Genomic DNA, 23,709 nt, shown 5'->3' with positions numbered 1-23,709 from the left:
ATTTAGGTCTTGTGTTTTCCTAATCCTAAGCATATCTATTATGGTATATTAAAGTATGAAAAGAATTTAATATTGGATCAACTAATTGCACAGAATTACCTGTTCACAACAATTGTGAATAGTTGCTGCTTGTTTATTTTTTCTTTGGAAAAAAATATCAGTCTATATTCAAATATGGTTGTAACTTCAGTTGAATAAAAAAGTTTAATTAGTAAAACTGGTATTCAGTTCTAATAATCCCCAAAGCCATGGGCTCAATACTTCTTAAGAGAATTTGTTTCTGAAATATTAATGAAAATATTGAAATAATGAAAAAATTTCAGTTGAAGTTTATGATTGTATAAATGAATATTACTGTGGCCAAAACAAATATGAAGTTGGAGATATAACTACTGAAACATTGACTTCTGGAAAGTTACTTAACAGTAATATTAGATTGCTAGATGCCGAACCAAAATTTGAAAAAAATTATGCTAAAGAAGGTAAATGAAGCCTTAAATGTACATTTTCAAGAAAACATAATTAATAATGCTATAATTGGGAGAAAAAGATCATAATCAATTTAACTTTCAAAAAGAATAGAAAAAGAAACAATTATTGATGAAAGTCTAATAGAGGAAGTAATTTTTTCCAGATATTGGTCATTGAATTGTGGATGGGAAACTCAATTTGTTATGGACTTGTAAAATACTTTTTTTTTAGGAAGTAATCACATTACAGAAGAAAATAAGTTTAACATTACATTTATAATAGATTCTAGTGCAATTGAGCTTATAGTAGTGGGTTCAATAAGAAATTACATGATTAATACACAGAAATTATAAGAAGCTACAAGAGTTATGAGCAGAGAAAAACTAGACTTACAAAAAAAAAGATTTTTATTAAAATGTAAAGAAAATGACCTTAGAACAGTGTCTCTAAACCGAGGGGGCGTGATCATATCGAAAAGAAATTATCAAAAAAATTCATTAATTTACTGAAAGGAAAACAAAACAAAATACATTCTGACATAAATAATAAAATACATACTTTTACAGATATAATACGCTTAAACAGGATTGTATCAGTATTGCACAATGTATTTAATAATTAACTTATCAATACTAAATTAAAAACAAGTTTAATAATTTTATCAGTGACCCATTTGGGCCTGCCTTGCAGAATAAACTTTTGAAGGAAGGTTTAATATTAGAAATAGACACTCTTGAGTTTTTCCCTCTGTAGCTGAGATCTATATTTTGTCTTCTAAATAGCCACTGCAGAAAATCTAGTTTCGCAAAGGTAGGATGTTGAAAATGCTATAGTATACAAAATACTCTTATTTTCAGTGCAGAAAACTCATCATTCACTCCTGCCCAAACTTCAAGAGTGATTTTTTACTAAATTGTGTTTTGATTTTATCACTTGCCGTGAAGTCTATGAAGATTCCTTTTTCTGCAGTTGAAAGCCCTTTGGGAGTATTTTGAAATAGATACCTAACCCACTCGTAACTTGCTTCCAAGCTGTCGTCAACAAGAAAATACTTTTTTAATTTCTTTGCCAGCGTGGCTAAATGATGTTCAATGGTTACAAAAACAGCTTTCACATGTTGTTCTTCAGTCTTGTAAGTTTTAACACATTCATCCACATTTACAAACATTTCTAGGTTTTTTGGTTTAAATTTCTGCCCCACAATTCCAATTTTCTACAAAAGTATTAAATTTATCACTTGTATCCAACGTATGTGTTGTTGCTCCCTGGAGTTGAAAAGTCAAGGTATTTAATTTCTGGAATATGTTGACTAAGTAGCTCAATTCCATCACAAATAAATTATCTTGACACTTCTTGGCTTCTGGTCGGTTTTCCTCTTTTAGAAAAATAGTGATTTCATCTTTTAATTTATTAACATGTTGCAAATATTTCCCATGTAGTGACCATCTTGCCTCGCAATAAAATAGTTATGCCGAATGTACTGCACCCATGTCTTGATAAGGTATAGAAAAGATTCTTGATTCTAGGGGTCTCATTTTTATATAATTTACTACAGTTACAACTGTTATTAGCACAATATTCAGAGCAGGATTCATTTCTTTGGAAGCCAGAACTTCTCTGTTGATCATGCAGTGTGTCCAGACACAATGTGGAAGTTTTTGTTTCATAAGTGCTTGTATATTATGGAATCATCCAGACATTGAACAAGTACCATCAGAACATATTCCAATGGAATTTCCTACTATGCTTCGTTTATAAAATCATTTAAGATAGCAAATAATACGATTGCCATTGCTTTGAGTTCTGTTGGTATGCAGAAAAATAGTTCTTCTATTGCTGACATACAATCACAAAATCAAACTTTAGACTAAACACTGAAATATTAAGAAAACAGAATCTTCTAAAAATAGGTCATGATGAAAATGGTATTAGAAAAGGCATGTACTGTGAAAAATAAGGCAAAATAACGTTGAAGAAAATAATAAAATTCAAGTAATAAAAATAAAGTTGAAGAAAGACCCAAGGGGACCCCTTACTGTAACCCAGCAAGTTTAGAAGAGTATGGACTTTATTTAACATATTGTTTATGTACAGAGAATGATCCTGATTTATAGTAAAGCAATATGTGAATCTTGTAAAACTGCCATACATAAGAGTTAAACATATTTGAAAAATAAAAAGATAAATTGGAAATATAACAGATAAAAGAGAATAGTAAAATGATTTTCGGGTGTACAAGAAGAATAGTTTATACAAAATTGATTATGTTCCTGTATCTTATTGGCTCAAGCAGTACTTAATAATTTTTTTTTTGTCTTCAGTCATTTGACTGGTTTGATGCAGCTCTCCAAGATTCCCTATCTAGTGCTAGTCGTTTCGTTTCGGTATACCTCCTACATCCTACATCCCTAACAATTTGTTTTACATATTTCAAATGTTGCCTGTCTACAAAATTTTTTCTTTCTACCTGTCTCTCCATTATTAAAGCGACTATTACAGGATGCCTTAATATGTGGCCTATAAGTCTCTCTTCTTTTAGCTATATTTTTCCAAATGCTTCTTTCTTCATTTACTTGCCGCTACACCTCTTCATTTGTCACTTTATCCACCTATCTGATTTTTAACATTCTCCTACAGCACCACATTTCAAAAGCTAATCTTTTCTTCTCAGGGACCCTGATCGTCCAAGTTTCACTACCATATAAAGCGACGCTCCAAACATATACTTTCAAAAATATTTTCCGACATTTAAATTAATTTTTGATGTAAACAAATTATATTTCTGATTGAAGGCTCATTTCACCTGTGCTATTCGGCATTTTATATCGCTCATGCTTCATCCATCTTTAGTAATTCTACTTCCCAAATAACAAAATTCTTCTACCTTCATAATCTTTTCTCTTTCTGTTTTCACATTCAGTGGTCCATCTTTGTTATTTCTAGTACATTTCATTACTTTCGTTTTGCTCTTGTTTATTTTCATGCGGTAGTTCTTGCGTAGGACTTCATCCATGCCATTCATTGTTTCTTCTAAATCCTTTTTACTCTCAGCTAGAATTACTATATCATCAGCAAATCGTAGCATCTTTAACTTTTCACCTTGTACTGTTACTCTGAATGTAAATTGTTCTTTAACATCATTAACTGCTAGTTCCATGTAAAGATTAAAAAGTAACGGGGATAGGAAACATCCTTGTCGGACTCCCTTTCTTATTACAGCTTCTTTCTTATGTTCTTCAATTATTACTGTTGCTGTTTGGTCCCTGTAAATGTTAGCAATTGTTCTTCTATCTCTGTATTTGAACACTAATTTTTTTTAAAATGCTGAACATTTTATTCCAGTCTACGTTAATGCCTTTTCTGGGTCTATAAATTCCAAGTATGTAGGTTTGTTTTTCTTTAATAAAAAATCTACTATTTTACCTTCTACTATTAATCTGAGGCCTAAAATTGCTTCCCTTGCCCCTATACTTTTCCTGAAACCAAATTGGTCTTCTCCAAACACTTCTTCCACTCTCCTCTCAATTCTTCTATATATAATTCTAGTTAAGATTTTTGATGCATGACTAGTTAAACTAATTGTGTCTGGAATTTCTAAGAGATCTAAAAATACTATAAAATATCCTTCAATGCAATCTGCAATCAGGCCTGTATCTCACAGTGAAACTATTCCAGTTCCTGAGCCACCTGTGATTGTATGTTTTGAAAGCAGCAATGAAGAATCATGCAGTACTGAAGAAGACAACAATGATTTTGATTTTGAATTATCTTCCAATAAGTCATATCTTATATCACAAGGTGACTTAAATGACTTGGTTAAGGATTTAAATTTATCAAAAAATCAAAATGTATTCTTCACATTTATCTGCTCCTGCTTTCTTTGGTATCATAACTATAACACTTTTTGAAGTCTGATGGAACTACTTCTTTTTCGTAAATATTACACACCAGTTTGTATAATCTATCAATCGCTTCCTCATCTGCACTACGCAGTAATTCTACAGGTTTTCCATCTATTCCAGGAGCCTTTCTGCCATTCAAATCTTAATGGTCTCTTATATTCAGATCTCAGTATTGTTTCTCCCATTTCATCCTCTTCTTCCTCTATAACATCATTTTCTAATTCATCTCCTCCTTATAACTCTTCAATATACTTAATAATATTTAATATACTTACTGTACTACTTAATATACTTATTATACTTAATAATAGAAAAATGTATTCACATGATGTATGTATATGCTTTTCTTTATGGCAACTTAAATTGTAAATTTACATTAAGGAACCATAGAGAGTTTCACATATGGTTAAAATGAAGTACTTAACTCAATAATGGTTTATATTTCCTAAGAGATCTTCCAGTTATTGGAATAAAGAATTTAATGAATTCAGTATAGAGTTAAGGGTCTAAGAGATCTGGTTATCACCTCTGCCTATAATTTCATAATAAATTATAGTTACTAATATATGTTAATGATATATTAATAACTCGTACTGAAGAGATAAAGTTAAAAGATTGCAACAAAAATTTAATGCAGGGATATGGGAAATTTAATAAAGTTTTTATGCTTCAAAATGATTTAATGAAACCAACTTATATAAAAGGGCTAGATAATTTTTTTAATGAATGTTGGAATGAAAACTTTTATGGAAAGAGGATTTCAAAGTAATACAGGTTGCAGTTGTTTTAAATCAAGTCCCATATTCAAACATTATTGATAATTAATGCACATAAATAATGATGATAAGACTAGCATTATGTTTAAGATTAATGAAAAACTAACAAAGGAATCTTGAGAATAAGCTAAACAACCATTTTACTTTAGTGAAAGTAAAGAAGAATAAGGAAATAAACTTTAAACAGAACATTGAATGCTGGTTAAGGAAGTAATAGATAAAGCTGGTAGAAAAAGTTTTTTTATCCAAGTTATTTAAATACAAACTAAAGAAAACATTTTCTTGATTTAGTAGAAAACAAGATTGTGTAACCTTATCAACAGTTGGAGCAAAATGTGTAGCTGCAGCAAATTAAATTAATATTAAAAGTGAACTATAGTGTTAATGGGTAAGAATACACCAATAAGTTTTGTATATAATCAGGTACAATTGATTTAACATAACTATGAAAACAGCAAAAGATTGATGAAGCATGTTGATAATAAATATCACATTAAAAAACCTGTTCAATTTTGAAGAAGTAAACAAAATATATTAGTTCAGATTATAATGGTCTACATAAGCTTAGTCAAACATTCTTGTTTGAAAGGTTTGCTAAATTAAGAAAACTGATCTGAGTGTGTAAACAGATTATGGTTTTTCATAAGTATTTTATGTAAAATCTGGAAGAAGTATTAAATTAAACATTCTGCTTAAGTGACATTGCATTATTTTTGTTGCTATCACATTTTATTTTGACCCAAAGGTCACTCTGTGTTTAAAAATTTTTCTTGCTCTTCAGTTGAAAAAATAAATGTTTAATTAGTACATTAATATCCAGTTTTATCATTCTTGAGACATATTTGGGATTTGTTTCATATCTATATTATGTTATGTTATAAATAACTGGTAATTTTATTAACCAGTTTCATTGCTTGAAACAGGAAGATTATAAATAATATGATACAGATGTGAAAAAATAAAATTGTTGACATTCTTTTAGTAAAAAATGAACTTTTGACTCGTCACATTGTCAAACTTGTCATCACACTTCAAATTATTATTACAGGTTGGCTGGATTGCTAAGAACGCTAGTGAGTGCTTGTGCACATGTTACTAAATGTCTGCATGCCTCTACAGACCCTCAACCTTGAGTACATGGCATACAATACTAAAAATAAACTTCAAAACCACAAGGTAAGGGCATACATTACTGCTTGCACACATTACTAACATATGTAATCAGTAAAAAATTAACTCTGTGTTTGTTAGAATATATATAGAACCCAAATATAGGTTGACCCCCCCCCATTTTTTAATTTAATTTTCAGAAAAAGAATTAGGTAGAAATTTTTTTTCCACCAAATAAAATTTTACCAGTAATAAGAAATTAATTTTGAAATTTTATTATACTTAATTATACAATACTATACATTCTTTTTATTATATTATTTTATAACATTATACATACTTTCTTAAATTTTATTTCTAAACAGCACAATAATAAAAATTTTGTATAAGATTTCTAGTAAGGAATATTTCAAAAGAAATAATAATATTGCAATTTTAAAATTTTTATTTAAATTACTTTTATATATTTCCATCGAAAAAATTGCATTAAAAAATTAACTGCTTTACAAAAATTCACTTGCATCACATGAACACTTGAATTGATGCTAGCATCATCATTACAGCCATCTGATAATCAAATGCTTTCATTATTTGATGCATCCTCCCACAGAATATCATCTTCAGTTCCATTTAATGTATTACTAATGCAACATCTTTTGTCCTTGTCTGATGCTATCTGGTGATATCACCAGCTTGTCAAAGCTCCATGACAATTATACACTCACATAATAAACCCATGGAAGGTTTTATTTTATTCTTCCCAGTAGTAGTTAGCTGATGACTGTTGCTTCAAATTCAACAGTTAAATTGTTTTAAGATTATCTATAAAAGGCTTGGTTACAACCGCATTCAATACTTTGAAATCACTCCACCAGGTATTATAACTAAATCCATATTTATTTTTTTTTTTTACTTCTGGTATTTGGGCAAATATAGTTTTTTTTTTGTAGTTAAATAATAATAATATTTTATTGAATTCCTGAGCAGAAATAAACAGTATTTTTAATATGGATGTTTTTGTTATAAATTTGGGAATTATTTCCTTATTTATATTTTTATAATATATTAGATTTTTCTCATGCACAGTAAAAAAAAAAAAAAAAAAAAAAAAAAAAAAAAAAAAAAAAAACAATGTTTGCTAAGCTATTAAAAATGGTTATTAGAAAAAATGAAACTATTAATTATTTGTCTATCACGACAACTTATCCAACAAAACAAAAAGCTGCTTCAAATCTTAGATCACAAACGGTATTTCATTCATTTTCACTTTTCAACATTGTCTTGATTAAAGAGTATTTTTGGGTGAAAGTTAGTAATATGAAAAACAAAGTATAAAGTATATTAAACGTATTTATTCAGCTCGTAGGGGCCAAAAGTTGTTCATTTTTATGTATAAATAAATACATTTAAAATGTGAAAGTATTAAATACCAGTCACTCCTTATTTTGGCAATAAGCTACCTATCTGCTGTTGTGGGTCGTGATATAGCTTATAATTTTATGGAATAGTGTAAAATCATTGTTAAATGACTGATCTGAACTATAATGTATTAAAATTAAATGATCCAAATTTTTGCAATTTAGTAATGATGAAATTTGTCTCAGAACATTACTTCAAAATTTATAAAATTTGAATATTTAGTTACAAATATATTATTTGTTTGTTTTTTCTTATCTTTATTTATAATCCTAAAGAAAATTTCAGATTAGATGAATAAAGCAAGGTTATTTCTCAAGTCCATTATTCCCCTCAAGCATTTAGTAAAATAGCACAATTTTTTTTTTGTAGAGCTATGAGTGGAAGATCATATTCTTCTCCAAGTACAGTCCATGTGTACTTCACACACTTCAATCGAAGTGAATTCTTCAATTACGAGTGAATTCTCATGCACTTGTAAGATGCAAGTGTATGTGATGAATTAAAACAAAAGAATATATTTTATGTTAAAATGTTAATTTACCTTATGTTTCTGCTACACCTGAGATGTAGTGGGCAGTAGCCTCCTGAAATTTAAAGGGTATGAACTAAGAATAAGGTGTTAGCAGTCTAAGCTATATTTAATAAACCAGTTCCCATAGATCACAGAGTTAAAGAACCTCGGCTGCACTTCTGGAGCTTGATGTTGCTGTTTTTTGGTAGCTAAGGTCTATAGCATTTACTGTAAAATAATGAGTATTTATGTTTGATAATGTTATAGATAATGGATGATGCAGTTCATGAGTCTTCCGATAATGAAGATATATGGTCCCAAGACATAAAATTAGAAATCAAACAAGAGGAAAGTAAAGAAATAGAATGTTTGTTTTTACCCATTAACCAGATTGAGGATTGCATAAAATCTGAGCATGTAAGTTTCTCATATTTCATTGTTCATAATTTATTGATTTTATGAAATGAACTTTTTATATTTTTATTTTTTTTAATAATACCATAGATTAAGAAAAGAATAGGTGTCCTACATCCATGTAAGGAGGTGTGATTTGAAATACATTCTTTAGTTTAGGATTCAGGAACTACTGTGGGTGAAGCTCAGTAATTCTGCATCTTGCTAGCAATATTTATAAATTATACTGCTCAGCAAAATCTATTACATCACCAGATCTTAGATAGAATGAATACACTTCCTTAATTTCTGTAACATTCACACTTGTTTTTAGTCATGTTGTGTGACATACATTCGAGTATGAACGTCTGACATGTGCCAAGTGATTCTTTTTTTTATACAGGTACATTATTCTCCCCTTCTCAAACTCTGTGTTACTAGCATTGTTCTCTTATAACTTAATTTTTTAAATATACATAAACATTTTTTCTCTTATGACATATGTGCATGTGTCAGTGTGTCAACCTGAATCCATAATTTTGCAATGCTTTGCAAAACTCACTGTTTTCTATTCAGTTTATCACACAACACAGATTCTCTCTTATCATTGTTCATTTTTTGGCTTCATCGATATATATAAAGAATTTAAACGAATGATTATTCATTTGAAACTCTGATAGCTCTGTTTTAAAATAAGTACATTTTTGCAAAACAAACTGCACATTACTTCTTTTTCTGTACTTGGCTCACTGTGCCTTGGCTCATAAGTGTAAATCGTAATAACCTGTTTCATAACGATAGAGGGAGAGTAGAGGAAGTGTAGAGGGAGATCTTAATTTATTCTCCAATCACTTTACATGTAGTTTTTAATTTCATGTCATTGCTAAAATTTTTCTTTAAAAAACTGAAGAAAAGTTCTCTTTTTTGAGTAATTTTTTTTAATGTACCATTAGATTTATTTCTATCATGAAACTCACCAAAAAAATTCAAAAATATGTCCTATGAACTGTTGATAACTAATCTATTATTGTGGACATGATAACTACTGTAATTTTGCGCCTATCACTTTAAAATTGTTCCTTAAAAATAGCTCATTGCAAATTCTTAGTCGAGTTCGTTAACAGTCAAAATTGGACCATGAGGGTGAAAATGGGGGGGGCTTGTTTGAAGAAAAAAATATCACTATAACTTTCATAAGTAAAATAACAAATTCGTTTAAAATTCCTACTATTCTTTGGATAAGGGCCTAAAACTTATATAAGTAAAATTTTTTGATATCACCGACCATTGGCCCAGGGGGTGGAAAGAATGGTGTTTTTAAAACAAAACAAAATCATACCTCCCTTAATAGGCACGTTATCAAATCAGTTTAAAGTGGTCATTTGTACTTTAAACATTAACTGAAACTTTCTTCTGAAACAATTTTTGATGTGACCAACCGTTACGGCAAGGGATGACCAAAATGTTGCTGGAATTGTAAGAAGATGGTGCTTGTCGTATGCTAACTATGTGAAACTTTTTTCACATGCAATCATTGTCGTCTTGAGTAAATTTGAATTTTTTTTTAACTTTAAGGTGGAAATCTTTTTTCCCTAACTTAGCACCGGTGAAATCTACCTCCACCTTCCAGCGTTACGAATGGATTTTTTTAAAGTTTAAACAGATATTTTAAGAGGGAATATTTGATTTTGTTATTTATTATCATTTATTTTTTCCTTTTGCTTTATGATATATTTGTGTACATTTTCTACGTGATGTATTTAATAAAAAAAGATTAGAATGTAATGAATTAAATGTAATAAAAGATCAGTTAGTAATATGTATCTCTTCAAGTGAATGTATTTTTACATGGACAAGGACTTTATTTTATTTATTAGCTTATTTTACTTTTTCCTTATTTTTTAACATTTAAATTACATATTAAAGTATGGTTGGATTATTTATGTAATTGTTTAAACTTCTCTATATAATTAAATTAGCTAGAGGAATAAAAAGTCAGTTTTTGTAAAAAAAAAATCTGTTGTAAAAATGTAATATTACAAAGTGAAAAATCAGTTTATGTAATAACTTTTTTGTCATTGTGCTGAAAAAAATTTAGCATGGATAAGGGGATTTGATAACTCAGTTTATAAAATTTTAACTTGTTTTCAATTTAGTAATGATGAAATTTGTTTCAGAACATTTACTTCAAAACTTATAAAATTTGAATATTTAGTTATAACTATATTATTTGTTTGTTTTTTCTTATCTTTATTTATAATCCTAAAGAAAATTTCAGATTAGATGAATAAAGCAAGGTTATTCCTCAAGTTGGATAATTTTATTACTGAAAGTTAAATAGCATTCCTTTTTTTTGTTATGAGATGTATGTATGATGAGAATACAATGATTTTTGTTGTTATGTATAATTTTTGTATAAGTTTTAAACATGTGTATTCTTTAATTGTACAAAAAGTTGCAGCATAAGTAAGAAGAGTTATGTTTTTGAAGCAGTTTCTTATTTAATTTAATATCTTTGTTTTAATGAGTTATTGTTCAGGGGTGTGCAAGAAAGTAATGAAACTTGATTTTCTCAGGGAAATTTAAATCATGCAAACTGGCAGTCTTGCATTCATTCAAGAATTCAGATGTGTTATATGCTTTCCGAATCAGTTTCAAATTGATTGTTGTAGTCATTAAGTGAGTGTCAGTGCATGAAAAGTATGTTGGGAAATTGCCTACCATGGACAAAATATTGATTAATATTTGCGATTCAGTTTTGTGTCCATTTAAAAAAATCAGTTTCCAAAACATAAAAAATGCTGAAAGAAGCATTCAATGAAGTGTGGGTGTCACATGCACATGCTTACATTGGCATGTCACATTTTTGGCCTCACAAGTGTGAAAGATATAGTGAGAGCAGATCAACCAAGGATGTCTATTAATGAGTATGGTGAACTCAGGGAGCATCATCATTCAAAAAGGTATTTGTGTGCAGCAGTTGGGGAACTGCTACTCATTTCAGAAAGCAGTGCACATAATATTCTGAGTGAGCAGATGGATATGAAACGCATTGTGTATTATGAGTTCCGTGAATCTTAACACCTGACCAAATACAGTACCATGTATTCGTCTGTAAAGAATTTTCAGCTTGCTTCAAGAAGGAAAGACTATCCTTTTTGCATAATGTGATAACTGTTGACGAGCCTTGGATGTTCCATTTTGGAATATAACAAGTTATAACAATAACAAAGTTATTTTATGTCAAACATAGTGTCTCAAATAATGCTACTCTCTTGTGACCTAAAATAAAACATTGAATTATTTGATTGTATCTCCAAATGAATATATATTACTTCATTTCTTCACAAAGCTTAGAAAAAGCTCAGAGTGGGAATGAATGGCTGGATTGGCAGGAATGACAAGGAGAATATTACCATAAACACTTCCATGCATGTGCTTGAGTAAAGTAAACATGTTTGTACTGTGAACGATGACTGAAAACGTGTGTGTTAGTATCATGTAAAGTTGTTGGTCGACTGCCTATGAAAAGTTACAGATTTCTAAAATTTTGTTTTATTTGATGTCAACCTAAAAATTGAATGTTTGAAATAATGGAAATTTCTGCCAGAGTTGCTAACCAAGAAACGGAAACATTTTGCCTTTTGGATTTTTGGATAGATGACATGATGACAGAAACTTTTTAAAAATATATAACACGTGATAAGACATTGGTGGTATATTTGTGATGTAGAAATTAGGGAACAATCATTGCAGAGGTGGGAAAGTCCACTTTGACCAAAAAATAGTTCAATAGTCATTCCAAAATCGTTGTTATGTTGCCTTCATATTCTTGTTCATCAGACAGTAAAGTCTTACTTAATAATAATGCAGAATTTGTGATTGGCAATGAGAAAGAAACAATCAGAGGCATGCAGCTGTAATTGGTGGTGCAGTCATGTGCTATTCCTTACTGAGTTTTTGGAAACTACACTACAACTGTTATTCCTCAATTCTCTTACTCTCTAGAATTTTAAGTTCTCTCAAACTTAAATTTTATTATTTTTAAGAATCTCCTATAGACTTCTTTTTAAATTAAATCCATCCTAACAAACTGCCACTTTGAAAAGAAGTCTAGAAATTTAAGAAAATTGTTACAAAACCTACACTTTGTAGTAAAAACAGTAAGCTTACCAGGAGTAAAACAAAAATGCTGAGAGAAGTGTGTAAATGTTGCAAGGAAATACTTCGAAGGCGATTTGGTGGAGTAATGTATTAATAATTCCATAATAGATCTTTATATAAAAGATAGCTTAGTTCTTTATGATCAACCTTTATACAGGATAAAATAATAAAGAAAGACTAAAACTGGAGTGTGTGTAAAAAAGATAACTAATATTGTCTTGCATAGTATATGTGTTGAGATTAAAGGTTCAGTACAAAATGTAGAGTAGAATACCGTTAAATCAGGTTAAATGATGGTTGGCTTAAAAGATGATGTTTAATGTCACATTTTTATCTTATGCATAGATAGAAAAAAAGCACCCATGTTCACTTGTTCTAATAGCTAAACATAAAGAATTCTTAACAAACTACTCTAATTACTGTTGAGAAAATGTGGAAGCATGAAACAGCACAATTTAGAGTATATGAAGATAAAACAAACAAGTTAAAAATGGAAGAAAACAAAATGAGGGCATCAGAGCATGCGCATAGCTTATAGCTAGTTAATCCAAACATGAAGCATGATTGTTTTTTTGAACTGATACACTGTTGAATGAGCTGCACTCCACATGCTGTGCTTCTACTGTGTTCAAATCCTAACAGTGTTATTGAACATGAAAGTAAATTGTATGGTGAGAGATAAATGGCCAGAATGAGTGCACATATTAGGATAGCCTAATATACTATTTATTTGTATACAATGTATTATATACAAGTTGTTCAAGTTAAAAAAGGCTCCCATCATTTAGTTTAGTCTATAAATAATAGTTTATTGGCAAACACTTAAATAATTATTTACAGAAGGTGTTGGAGATTATATCCATCTACTTCTGCACACTTGTCAACACATTTGACCGTATACCTGGCTATTCTTGTTAGCTGTACCCTATCTATTTCTTGATGGCATTAGTAATGTTTGTCTTCAATTCCTACAGGGTGTGTGGATTGCCCCCATAAACAATTTATTTTAAGTAATCTCTCGGAAAGAAGTCTGGAATATTCAGATCAGGGGATCTTGGTGGCCACAATCCTTTAGAAATGATTTTCCATTAGAAAATCATGTGGTATCTCTGTAGTAGAGCGAGCTGTGTGACAAGTGGTGCTGTCGTGTTACAACTAGCAGTCATTCTCAACCTCTTACAGTAACACTATGAACATTGGATAATTTCACGTAGACAGCAGCAGCCAGAGTTTTTTAAAAAAAAGAAGGGTCCTATTATTCGTCACCTTGAAACTGTGCACCACATGCCTATTTCTTGTGGGTGGAGGGAAGATTCAATGAAGATGTGTGGGTTTTCAATACTACGGGTCTGGCAGTTCTGACTATTAGCATGCCTACCAAGGTGAAACATGCCTAATCTGTGAAGAACATCTGATCTGAAATGCCAATATTGCCTCTGATGAAGTTCTTGAACCATTGACATGAAGTATGTGAACCTTTTAGCATAATCAATTTTAGTTGGCTCATAGAAAACCTACATCCAATACAGATAATATTTCAGCATTCTCCTTGCTGAAGTGTTGGTTGAACCTAGTGAAAAGTTCTTTTCCCAGTTTAGTCTCTGCAAACATTTATGAGGAGATCTTGTAACTGCTGCTTTAATGTCCTGTCTGACCTACATTGTTAAAACTGACCTGTGTTGGGCACATTTCTGGTCTAACACTGAACCTGTTTCATAAAATCTTTTAACCAACCTCTGAAAAACATTTTTCACTGGTACTTCCCCTTTTCAAATTTCTCCCTGAACTTATGTCAGCACACAGCAAGAGATTTTGTCTCTAAATAAGTTTCCATCACAAATACATGTTCTTTAACAGTTAACCAGAGTTTAATAAACAACACATGATTACGCAACCTTGTTCAAATGCCAGTGCTCAACTCAGACTGGCAATACTCAAAGGTGTAGGCAATAAACAGTCCTCCCATCTCCTCTTGCAGTCGTATCAACATCTTCCACATTATTTTACCCACCTCACACAGATATATGCATTTTAACAAAAATATGCATTTCGTATAAACTGCTTAATAATGGGGGTCTCTCTTCAGTTGAACAACTTGCACCTTGATATCTTATAATATTAAATAATAATATATTATATTGTTGGCTAAACGCAACATAGCATTAAAATTTTTATAACTATCAATCAGATAAGAAGAAGCATTCCTTCTTATAAAACAGCAGCAAGAACAAGTAACAAAAATTAAATACAGTGATTAATAATAATAAATCTGTTACAAAAAAAAAAATTTATAATAAAGCTGGTATATATAAAATAAAATTTGGCACTGATAATTGTGAGATAAATCTTAAATAGATATGACTAATAGGGTATTTAAAAAGCAGTTTCAAGAACATATACTAGTATACAAATATGAAAAACAAAAGTCTAATTATGCAGATCATATACATGAAAAAAACACAAATTTTCAAAATTAGAAAATACATTAATACTAGAAGTAAATAATAATAAATCAATAACCCAGACTCGTGAAAAATGCATATAATAAAGAAAATAATAATATAAACAAACAAGTAAATTTTGATAATGGTAAATGGATAAGAGATATAATAAAATTTATTATTATTTAACATATATTAAAATTTATTTATTATGTAACTATGTAATTGTTAAATTTATTATAATTATTCGTAATAGTACCACCATATGTCAGTAGCAGTAGTCTTATAAACTACTATTGGATTGTAAATTGTCCATTGACTGGAAGTATCTAAAAATGTTAACATTTGACTAATTTTATATTTGTTTACCTGATGAAACAGTGCATCCTGTGAAAAATGTTCATAAATTTAAAAAGGAAAAAAGCAGTAGTATGTTCCTCTTTATTTGATTGTAGTTATAAGTATTAAATAAAAATAGTATATAAGCCTGCTGCTATACATGTTAAGTAAACCTCTTAAAAAGAAAACTGTAAAAGGTTTTAATTGCACAGAAAGAAACAGAACCTGAAAAGAATCCACAAGAAAACTGGTTTGAATAAAACCTGGAACAGGGAAAGAGTTAATTTTATGTAATTTCAAGTAGAAACTAGACTGAGAAGAAAAATCATAAAAAACTTAAATCATCAGAAAGTTCATAATATCAAGAGGTATATTAACTAAATAAAGTTACCTAATTTAAGTAAAGTAGAAAAGAAAACCTCAAAATGGTAGAACCATAATGATATGGTGGGGAGTGATAAGTGGGGTGAGGCAGAAGGCTCCCAACCCAAAAATGGTTTTGGATATTTATTATTTAAAAACCTGAAACAATTAAAAAATTAAATAATGGGACTGAGTACTTATTTTGAATTATGTAAAATTATTGTACAAAAAAATGTCAATGTATTGACTTTTTAATATTTGTACCATAATTAGTAATTGGTGTATCAGTGAATTGGGTCTTTTTGAAAACGTGAACAATGGGTTCACTTAATTTTGAACATATGAACAAGTTTTATAAGCAAAAGAGTATAAATTATCTATGAAACATCCAGTTCCATAAAAATCATCCTTCAGATAACTATTTTGCTGTATGCACCAGTAGATCTGTTGTGTAGTTCACTCATTATGCTTTGCAGGATTGCCAGAAATTATAGGTAATTTCTGGTCAGATTAAGTGTTTTAAATTCTGAATACTTGAGTTTACAAACACCTCCATAAGAAGAAAATATTTACTGAAAGGTCAAGTGGCCTGACTGGTCACTTATGTTCTCATATTAGGAGATATAACTTGATCAGGAAAAAAAATTTGCAAAACGGCCTTGGACACTTATATTATCATTTAAAATAAATGATAATGATGGAAGACAAGTGAATTTAAGAAGTTATATCTAACAAGTGGATATAAGATATGTAGTGACAATGACAGGCTTTTTTACTACCTCTTTAAAAACATGAAGTCCAATAATTCTACAGGAAGAGATTATGTACCACATAGTAACTTTGGAATTATGAAATGGTCTCATGTAAGCCACTGTTTTTCTGGGAGAGCATTAAGTAAAATTTTGTTTATTAAAAATTAATGTCTGAAAGTTAGCTTCACTTGTGAGTTTATAGCCAACACTTAAGAGAAAAATCTTTTTTTGATTTTCATAGGTTTTTCCATATAATGGATGGGTAACTTGCATTTTCTAGTGCTGGATCGTTATGTAAAACATACTAATCACTGACTTCAGAAGCATGAGTAACACTGAGTAGAATTTGCTCTATGGCCTACCTCCTTGACACTACATTTTCGGGTGTGTGTGTATAGCTTTAAAATTTTCCATCTTTGTTTTTTAATGTATTAAAATTCTTTTTTTATGTAGTACCTTCAACATTTTGAATCCAAATCTTGAGAGCATAAATTGACAGAACAGATCGATTTATACTCTCTACTACAAATACTGAACTGTCTTTAATTCATACTGAGCAATCAGAAAATGATCACATTGTTTATAAATGGAGTTCGCATCAAAAGTATGTTGCACTACAGTCGATAACTCGACTGCAGTTACAACAAAGTATGTACAACACAGTAATACCACAAGCTGCCAAGAGGTTTTGACGTGTGTGGTTTAGCAACTCTTGGTACAAATATTATAGTTTCCATACATCCATTCTAACTTTTATTATGGTACAATGTATATTACAATTTTTTATAAATATTCTGCAGAAAATTATCATCTTCATCCTTTTTTTTATTGTAAAATCTCCCTGAAGTGAATGGTTAAATGTCAAACAAAACAACTAATTGTTTTATAATTTTTTATTTAACGCTATCAAAGGTTTTTAATGCTTATGTAGAAAGGCAGTAGAGAGAGTAGATACAAGAACGACTCAATTTTTTCTCCTTAACCAGATATTTCATTGTAATGAGTATAACTACTAAAATTCACATTAATTATTATAGAATTACAGTGGCCAACAAAATTAAATTTTTTGTTTTTTAAATGAGAGTGAATGGCTGATGCTTATCGTATTCTTTATGCTGAAAAATATGTTAATAGATTTTTTCTGTTGGGCTCAGTTTTTTGTAATTGAAATTTCTTTTGAAACAAAAAGTGTATGGTGAACATAATATGACAATACATTACATGCATTCTGTACTCGCCTAAAATCTATTTCTCTTGGATTTTCTGCTGTAGTTTGTTGTGTTTCCATTGTAGATATCTCCTGGTGAAAGCAATCTCCATGTTCATCACTGATAGTGCCAAGAAAAAATCCAATAGTGTTAGGGAAAAATCCAATGTGAATGTAAGAAATAGATTTTGAGTGACATGTTACACCCAAGTTCTTTGTAGTTTTGAAGGAAAACTCACAAATTCTCCATAGTTACTGGCCTAATGGTTTCCAAGTTCTTTACCACATTTTAAAATGATATCTATGCAGCTACCTCCAAGTCATTCAAACATCAGATCACTTGTTAGTTTTGTTATTTGTGGTCCAACAAATATATGTTCCTTTATTTTAGCATCGCTTCTATTAGGGAATTTGTTTTTTTGGAAACTGAAACCCTGCACCATTACATCCATTGCTTTAACAAAATTTTTGAATAAACCCAGTTTAATGTGTAGCAGCAGAAGAAAATTTTTTTCCGGTTTTACTAATGCCTGACTAACAAAATTCTTCTCTCCTATCTCTCTCTTTGGCCACTGCTCTTTTATGTAATGGTTCTTCCTATCCCTGCTGTCCCACTCACACAAAAAGCAACAGAACTTAGTGTATCCAGGTTGCATTTCAAGTAAAGTAGCTATTACTTTCAGATCTCCACAAACATGCCATAAATGTTCTTCAAACAGAATCCTGCTCAATACAAGTTTCACATTTTCATAAAACTGCTTCATATGAAGAGCGTACGCTAATGGTATCAATGGGTGTTTATTTCCAGTGTGAAGTAGAACAGCTTTCAAACTAAGCTTTGACTAGTCAATAAAAAGTTGCCATTCATCAGGATGATGCATATGTCAAAAGTTTCAAGTAAAGAGCCCACATCATTACAGTATACTAAGTTTTTGTACTGAGAGAAGAAATGTTCAAATTCTGACTGTCTGTCACACTTATTTTAGTGTTTGGTTGTAAAAGATACCATCCTTCTAGTGTCGATGCCAGTATTTTTGCTTGATTCTCTGATAAGTTTAGATCAGAGGTTCCCAAACTTATTTTTCTCATAGACTAATTTCAAAATTTTGCTGGTTCCGGTGGACTCCCTGCAGCTACATTTCTACCATATTTCCAGTCGACAGAAAATGTGAAGATTAGATCTAACTATGAAAATTTGCGTTACAGCTGAGTTCCACGAACTAACAGCTTCCGAAAAAAAAGTGAGAATTGATTGGTTAATTTTTGATTGACTGTGCTGTGAGTGGATGTCAAAAAAGTAAAGTTGGCCAATCAAAAAAAATGCTTCCATCCAACTTTACATTTTTGACATCTACTCACAGCACAAGAAAGCAATCAATTCTCACTTATTTTATTTAGAAAACTTCCCATTCAGAGTGGTAAAAAGCAAAAGAAAGATAGTATATTTTTTGTGTTGCATTTATTCAAATATGTAATCATTACACTATTAATTATTATTGTTATCATATTGCAATGTAATATAATAAAATTATCGTAATATAATTAAAATTAAACATTAATAACGTAATGTAACTTCTACAATGACAATCACAAAATAGTTACAGTTTTAATAGGAGGGATGTACTAGATTGATACGCAAAGTCAAGCCAACATTTTAGTTCTTCACTATCGAAACCAGATGAATTTTCATGGACCCCCGCTTACAAATTGTGAACCCCCCCATTTTTTTGTCACGCCAACATAGACCCCCCGTCGAGTCTCCTGTGGACCCCTGGGGGTCCACCTGGACCACTTTGGGAATCAATGGTTTAGATCATGAACCAGATCATTTAATTTTGACTGATTAATTAAATGGGGTTCAGTATATCTATTTTCTAAAAAGTTTAGTTTATCTCTTTTCTTCGTCGCCTGATAAGTCAGCACAAGATTTGACATTTTCATCTTTAAGTATCATGTTTCTGTTGGTACTGGAATAGGAAGCTCTTGGCTATGTGGCACTGGCTGTATGGCAGAAGGAATGTCAGGGTATTAACAGTACATCTATCTACTTTTAGCTGTTGTACCAGATATTTTTATTACACAAAAATCAAAGTCTGTGGTGTGATCCTTCAGTTCTCTCTAAACCATTGGAATTGCAAATGGCATGTGACCATTTAGCCATCCAGTCAACAATGTTACACAAGAAGCGCAGCAAATATGAGGAGCCCAAGATTTGTCCTGATACCTGATTTACATCCAAAGTACAATTCATATGACTTTTTTTCAGCAGAGTTATGTTTCTTTCCTGAGACTTCAACGTTACCTCACCACAGATGTAGCAGAAGTTATTTGGATGATTAATGCAACTGCGAGGCATTGTTAATGCATTACAATAACTATTGTTTGAAAATAAACACATTATAAACATGTTTATTTAATAAACATACACTCACTTTACTGAATATATACAGAAAGCCAGCTACAGAACTGAATGTTACACACACAAGAACTCGCGCACTTCAATGAGATGATGTTGATGAGTATTTCTGCTATTTTAAATGAATTTTTACACATCTTTTAATTAATTGGATTTTCCTAAAGATGGATAATAATCCAAAAGCGGTTGAATGATTTAAACTTTTATATGTTGGTAAACTGAACTTTAGTATATATAATATTCCAACGTGCCATGTTCAGAAAACTTAACTAATTTAGTTTTTTATAAAAATTTTGGGCTTCCTATACATTTATTTTGTTCAAAGAATTTTCAGATCCTTAATCAGTAGCTGATAAATATTAAGTATATTCTGCAAAAAGTTGAACAACTCTATATAGCTAGAAAATACTTCTTAGGTACTCATTGGAAAAGAGTATTTATTTTTTGACATAATTTCTACCACACTGATATGCTTATTCTGTTGTTTTATCAGGTCCTTAAAGTCTTTGCAAAAACTCTTTTTACTTAACAATTTTTTGTGTGCAGTGCTACCTAGTGACTACTAATATCTAATGAAACCTTTGAAAATACTCATTGTTTTCAGCCGTCTTAAGTAAGTTTATGACTTATTAACCACCTTCTCATCATAATTGGTTTTTATAGCAATCATTACCATTTAAATTTTTTTCATAAGTTCAATATGTTTTTATAATCAATTAAGTCAGCAATAGTAGTTGGCATGAAATTGAAATTGTTTTTTCCGTTGCAGACTACAGATGAACCAATTAGTGATTCATGTGCAGATGACGATCCATTAAGAAGAGATGTTAAAGTTGAAATCAAACAGGAGGAAAATAAGGAAGCAAATTGTTTGTTGGAAGCTGGTGATCATTCGAAAAATTTTATGACTTCTGAGCATGTATGTTTAAGTTAAGTTATTCATAATTTATTTTACTATAGTCAGTTTTGAAGGTGAAATAATCCCTTATTTATTGTTAAAATGAATTAAATAACTGACACATATGTAGATATTAGTTAACATATACTGCATTGAAAATTAGTTGAAAATTTAAAAAAACCATTATGTACAAAATTTGTTTATTTTGATGAGTTTTAAATTTTATCCTATTAATTTTTTTCTGAATCGAATCCTGAGTAACCAAATGATAAAAAAAAATTGTTTTGTTTTGTCAGGTTAGACGGCTTTTATGCAATTTTTTGCAATCCCCAAACCCTATGGGTTGCAAACCCATAGGGTTTGGGGATTAATAAAAAAAATGTATTATGAATTCTAAGATTTGAATTGCAATTGAAGATGATTTCATGACAGTAATTTTCTGTAAAATCAGTTTGGCTGTTTTTGAATTATATATGGACCAACAAACGTTTAAAGATAATAGAATTAGCTGGGTGTAAGATCCATATAGTACTTGTTCCTGTTTTATTTTATATCAGAATTTTACTATTTTTAAATCAAAGATATTGATATTAAATACTATCGTATATAATACTCGTACCTAAAGACCTGCACAATGATTCTTTTCCTCTTCAAAAAACATGTCTTAAAAATTATTTTTTACATTATGTGTTTGAAAATGAATGTGTTCTTATAAACATTTGACTATTTTTCCTTTTACATTTGACTAATATTTGCTTTCACAAAAATAAATTTAATTTCTGATAATCATGCCTCAGATTCTTTCTGTTCCCTCATTGAGTATTTTTTGTACCATAAAATCTGCTATGATAATATACTAGTTTACAGTGAATATTGTTTCTGGTTGAAAAAATACTATTTTTTTTTTTATTATTGATTCATTGGATTTTCTAAAAAAAGCATTACATGAATGATTTTTATTCCCTTAAATTTAATAAAAATTAGCCTGGTAGATCATCATAATGAAAAAAAAGCATGATTGTCTTATAACAACTGAGCCACTCAGCAGAATGTAGATAAAAGTGTTGTTACTGATCAAATGAAAATATAATAACTTAATAATGTATAGTAATTTTTAAGGAGAATTATGATAAATTATTTGAACTGAAACTCCCTAATCCTTTAAAAAAAAAATAAAAGTTTCTAGAAGAAATATGCAGCCCTTCAGAATAAATATATTCAATAAATAGAAATCTTATTAAGAATACAATAAAAGTTATTCAACGTAACCCTCTTTTACTCGTACTTAATCTAATTTTAAAATATGTCCATTTATTTCACTCATACTATGTATAAGTATTATAAATTGTACAAAATATTTATATATAGGTAACAACTTTTCCTCTTCTACTTATTAAATCTGACATTGGCCATCAAAAATCTATTTGAGCGATTAATTATATATATATATATATAATTATTATTGTCAAAGTTTAATTTTTCACCCAGAAAATGTAATCTTTTGGAGAAAGTACATAAAATTTATGAAGCAATTAGATATTATTTATAAAACAATTAAATCTTATTTAACAAATAGTAGGAAGAAGAAAATGCAGCAAAAAATGGATCACAAGAATAAATTAAAATATATTAGTAGAATTTTTTCTCAAGTCATAATATCACAAAACTTAGCAAACACAAATTATTTAACACAAAATATTGAATAAAAAAACTGAAAATTACACAACTGATAGGAAATATTAACTAAAAAAGCACCATAATAGAAAAGAAATTGGAACAAACTGCTATAATAAAAAAAAGTGTTGTAATTAAAGTACATGTAATTAGTATGGTAATAATTTTAAATAATTACATTATAGTAATTGAAGTATCAAAGTATTGAAGTATTAAAGTATTTCACAGTATCAAGTGCTTCAAAGCAGCAAAGTAAAGTTAGTAATTGTAGTGTAAATATAATTAATTATACAGCAATTAAAGTACAGTTAAAATAAAAGTACATGTAAACAGTACAGCATTGTTTTTTATTTCTTGTTTAAGATAACATTTTTGCTTTTGTTAAAATTATTTTGTATTTTTCAGTTTTATGTCCTTTTCTTAATTTGAACATTTTTTATTATAATTATGATTTTGACTATATATATTTTTAGTAATGAAATAAAATTATTGCTTATATTTCTAAGGGAATATATTTTCCATAATAATGTGATTACACTAGTTGATATTTTTTGAATATATGGATTTCTTATTCGAACATTAAGACAAAGCAGCACTCAATGCGATAACAGCATTTATCATGTAGGCCTAAGAAGTTTAAACAAGAACATTCTGTAAAGAAGCTTATGGCTACTGTTGTTTTTTTGTCAAAAAAGGTCTGTATCTTGCTTGTCGAATTTAGTTATCACAACTTCTCTGAATGCAGATACATATTGTGAATTATTAAAAAAAATCCTAGAAGAGCTATAAAAAACAAACAATGTGGGTTGCTATTCTGCAGGATTTTGTTTTGTATGACAGTGCATGATCACACATGACAAACCAGACAATGAG

At 29.7% G+C, this 23,709-nt stretch overlaps 2 protein-coding genes across 2 annotated transcripts in view; one reads left to right on the top strand and one right to left on the bottom strand.

Moving 5' to 3' along the window:
- Positions 1-23,709, bottom strand: part of crn (pre-mRNA splicing factor crn) — a 188,888-nt gene that overhangs the window by 29,916 nt on the left and 135,263 nt on the right. The gene's annotated exons all lie outside the window — the stretch shown is intronic.
- LOC142317733 (uncharacterized) overlaps positions 1-23,709 on the top strand; it is a 49,556-nt gene that overhangs the window by 6,918 nt on the left and 18,929 nt on the right. Inside the window, exons 2-4 of the mRNA XM_075354281.1 lie at positions 6,198-6,325; positions 8,457-8,606; positions 21,034-21,183. Coding sequence (XP_075210396.1) covers positions 6,239-6,325; positions 8,457-8,606; positions 21,034-21,183 — 387 coding nt within the window. The 5' untranslated portion in view covers positions 6,198-6,238. The remainder of the gene's footprint in view (positions 1-6,197; positions 6,326-8,456; positions 8,607-21,033; positions 21,184-23,709) is intronic.

This window comes from Lycorma delicatula, chromosome 1 (assembly GCF_047948215.1).
Source record: "Lycorma delicatula isolate Av1 chromosome 1, ASM4794821v1, whole genome shotgun sequence".
Taxonomy (NCBI): Eukaryota; Metazoa; Arthropoda; class Insecta; order Hemiptera; family Fulgoridae; genus Lycorma; species Lycorma delicatula.
This window is presented reverse-complemented; position numbering and strand designations above follow the sequence as displayed.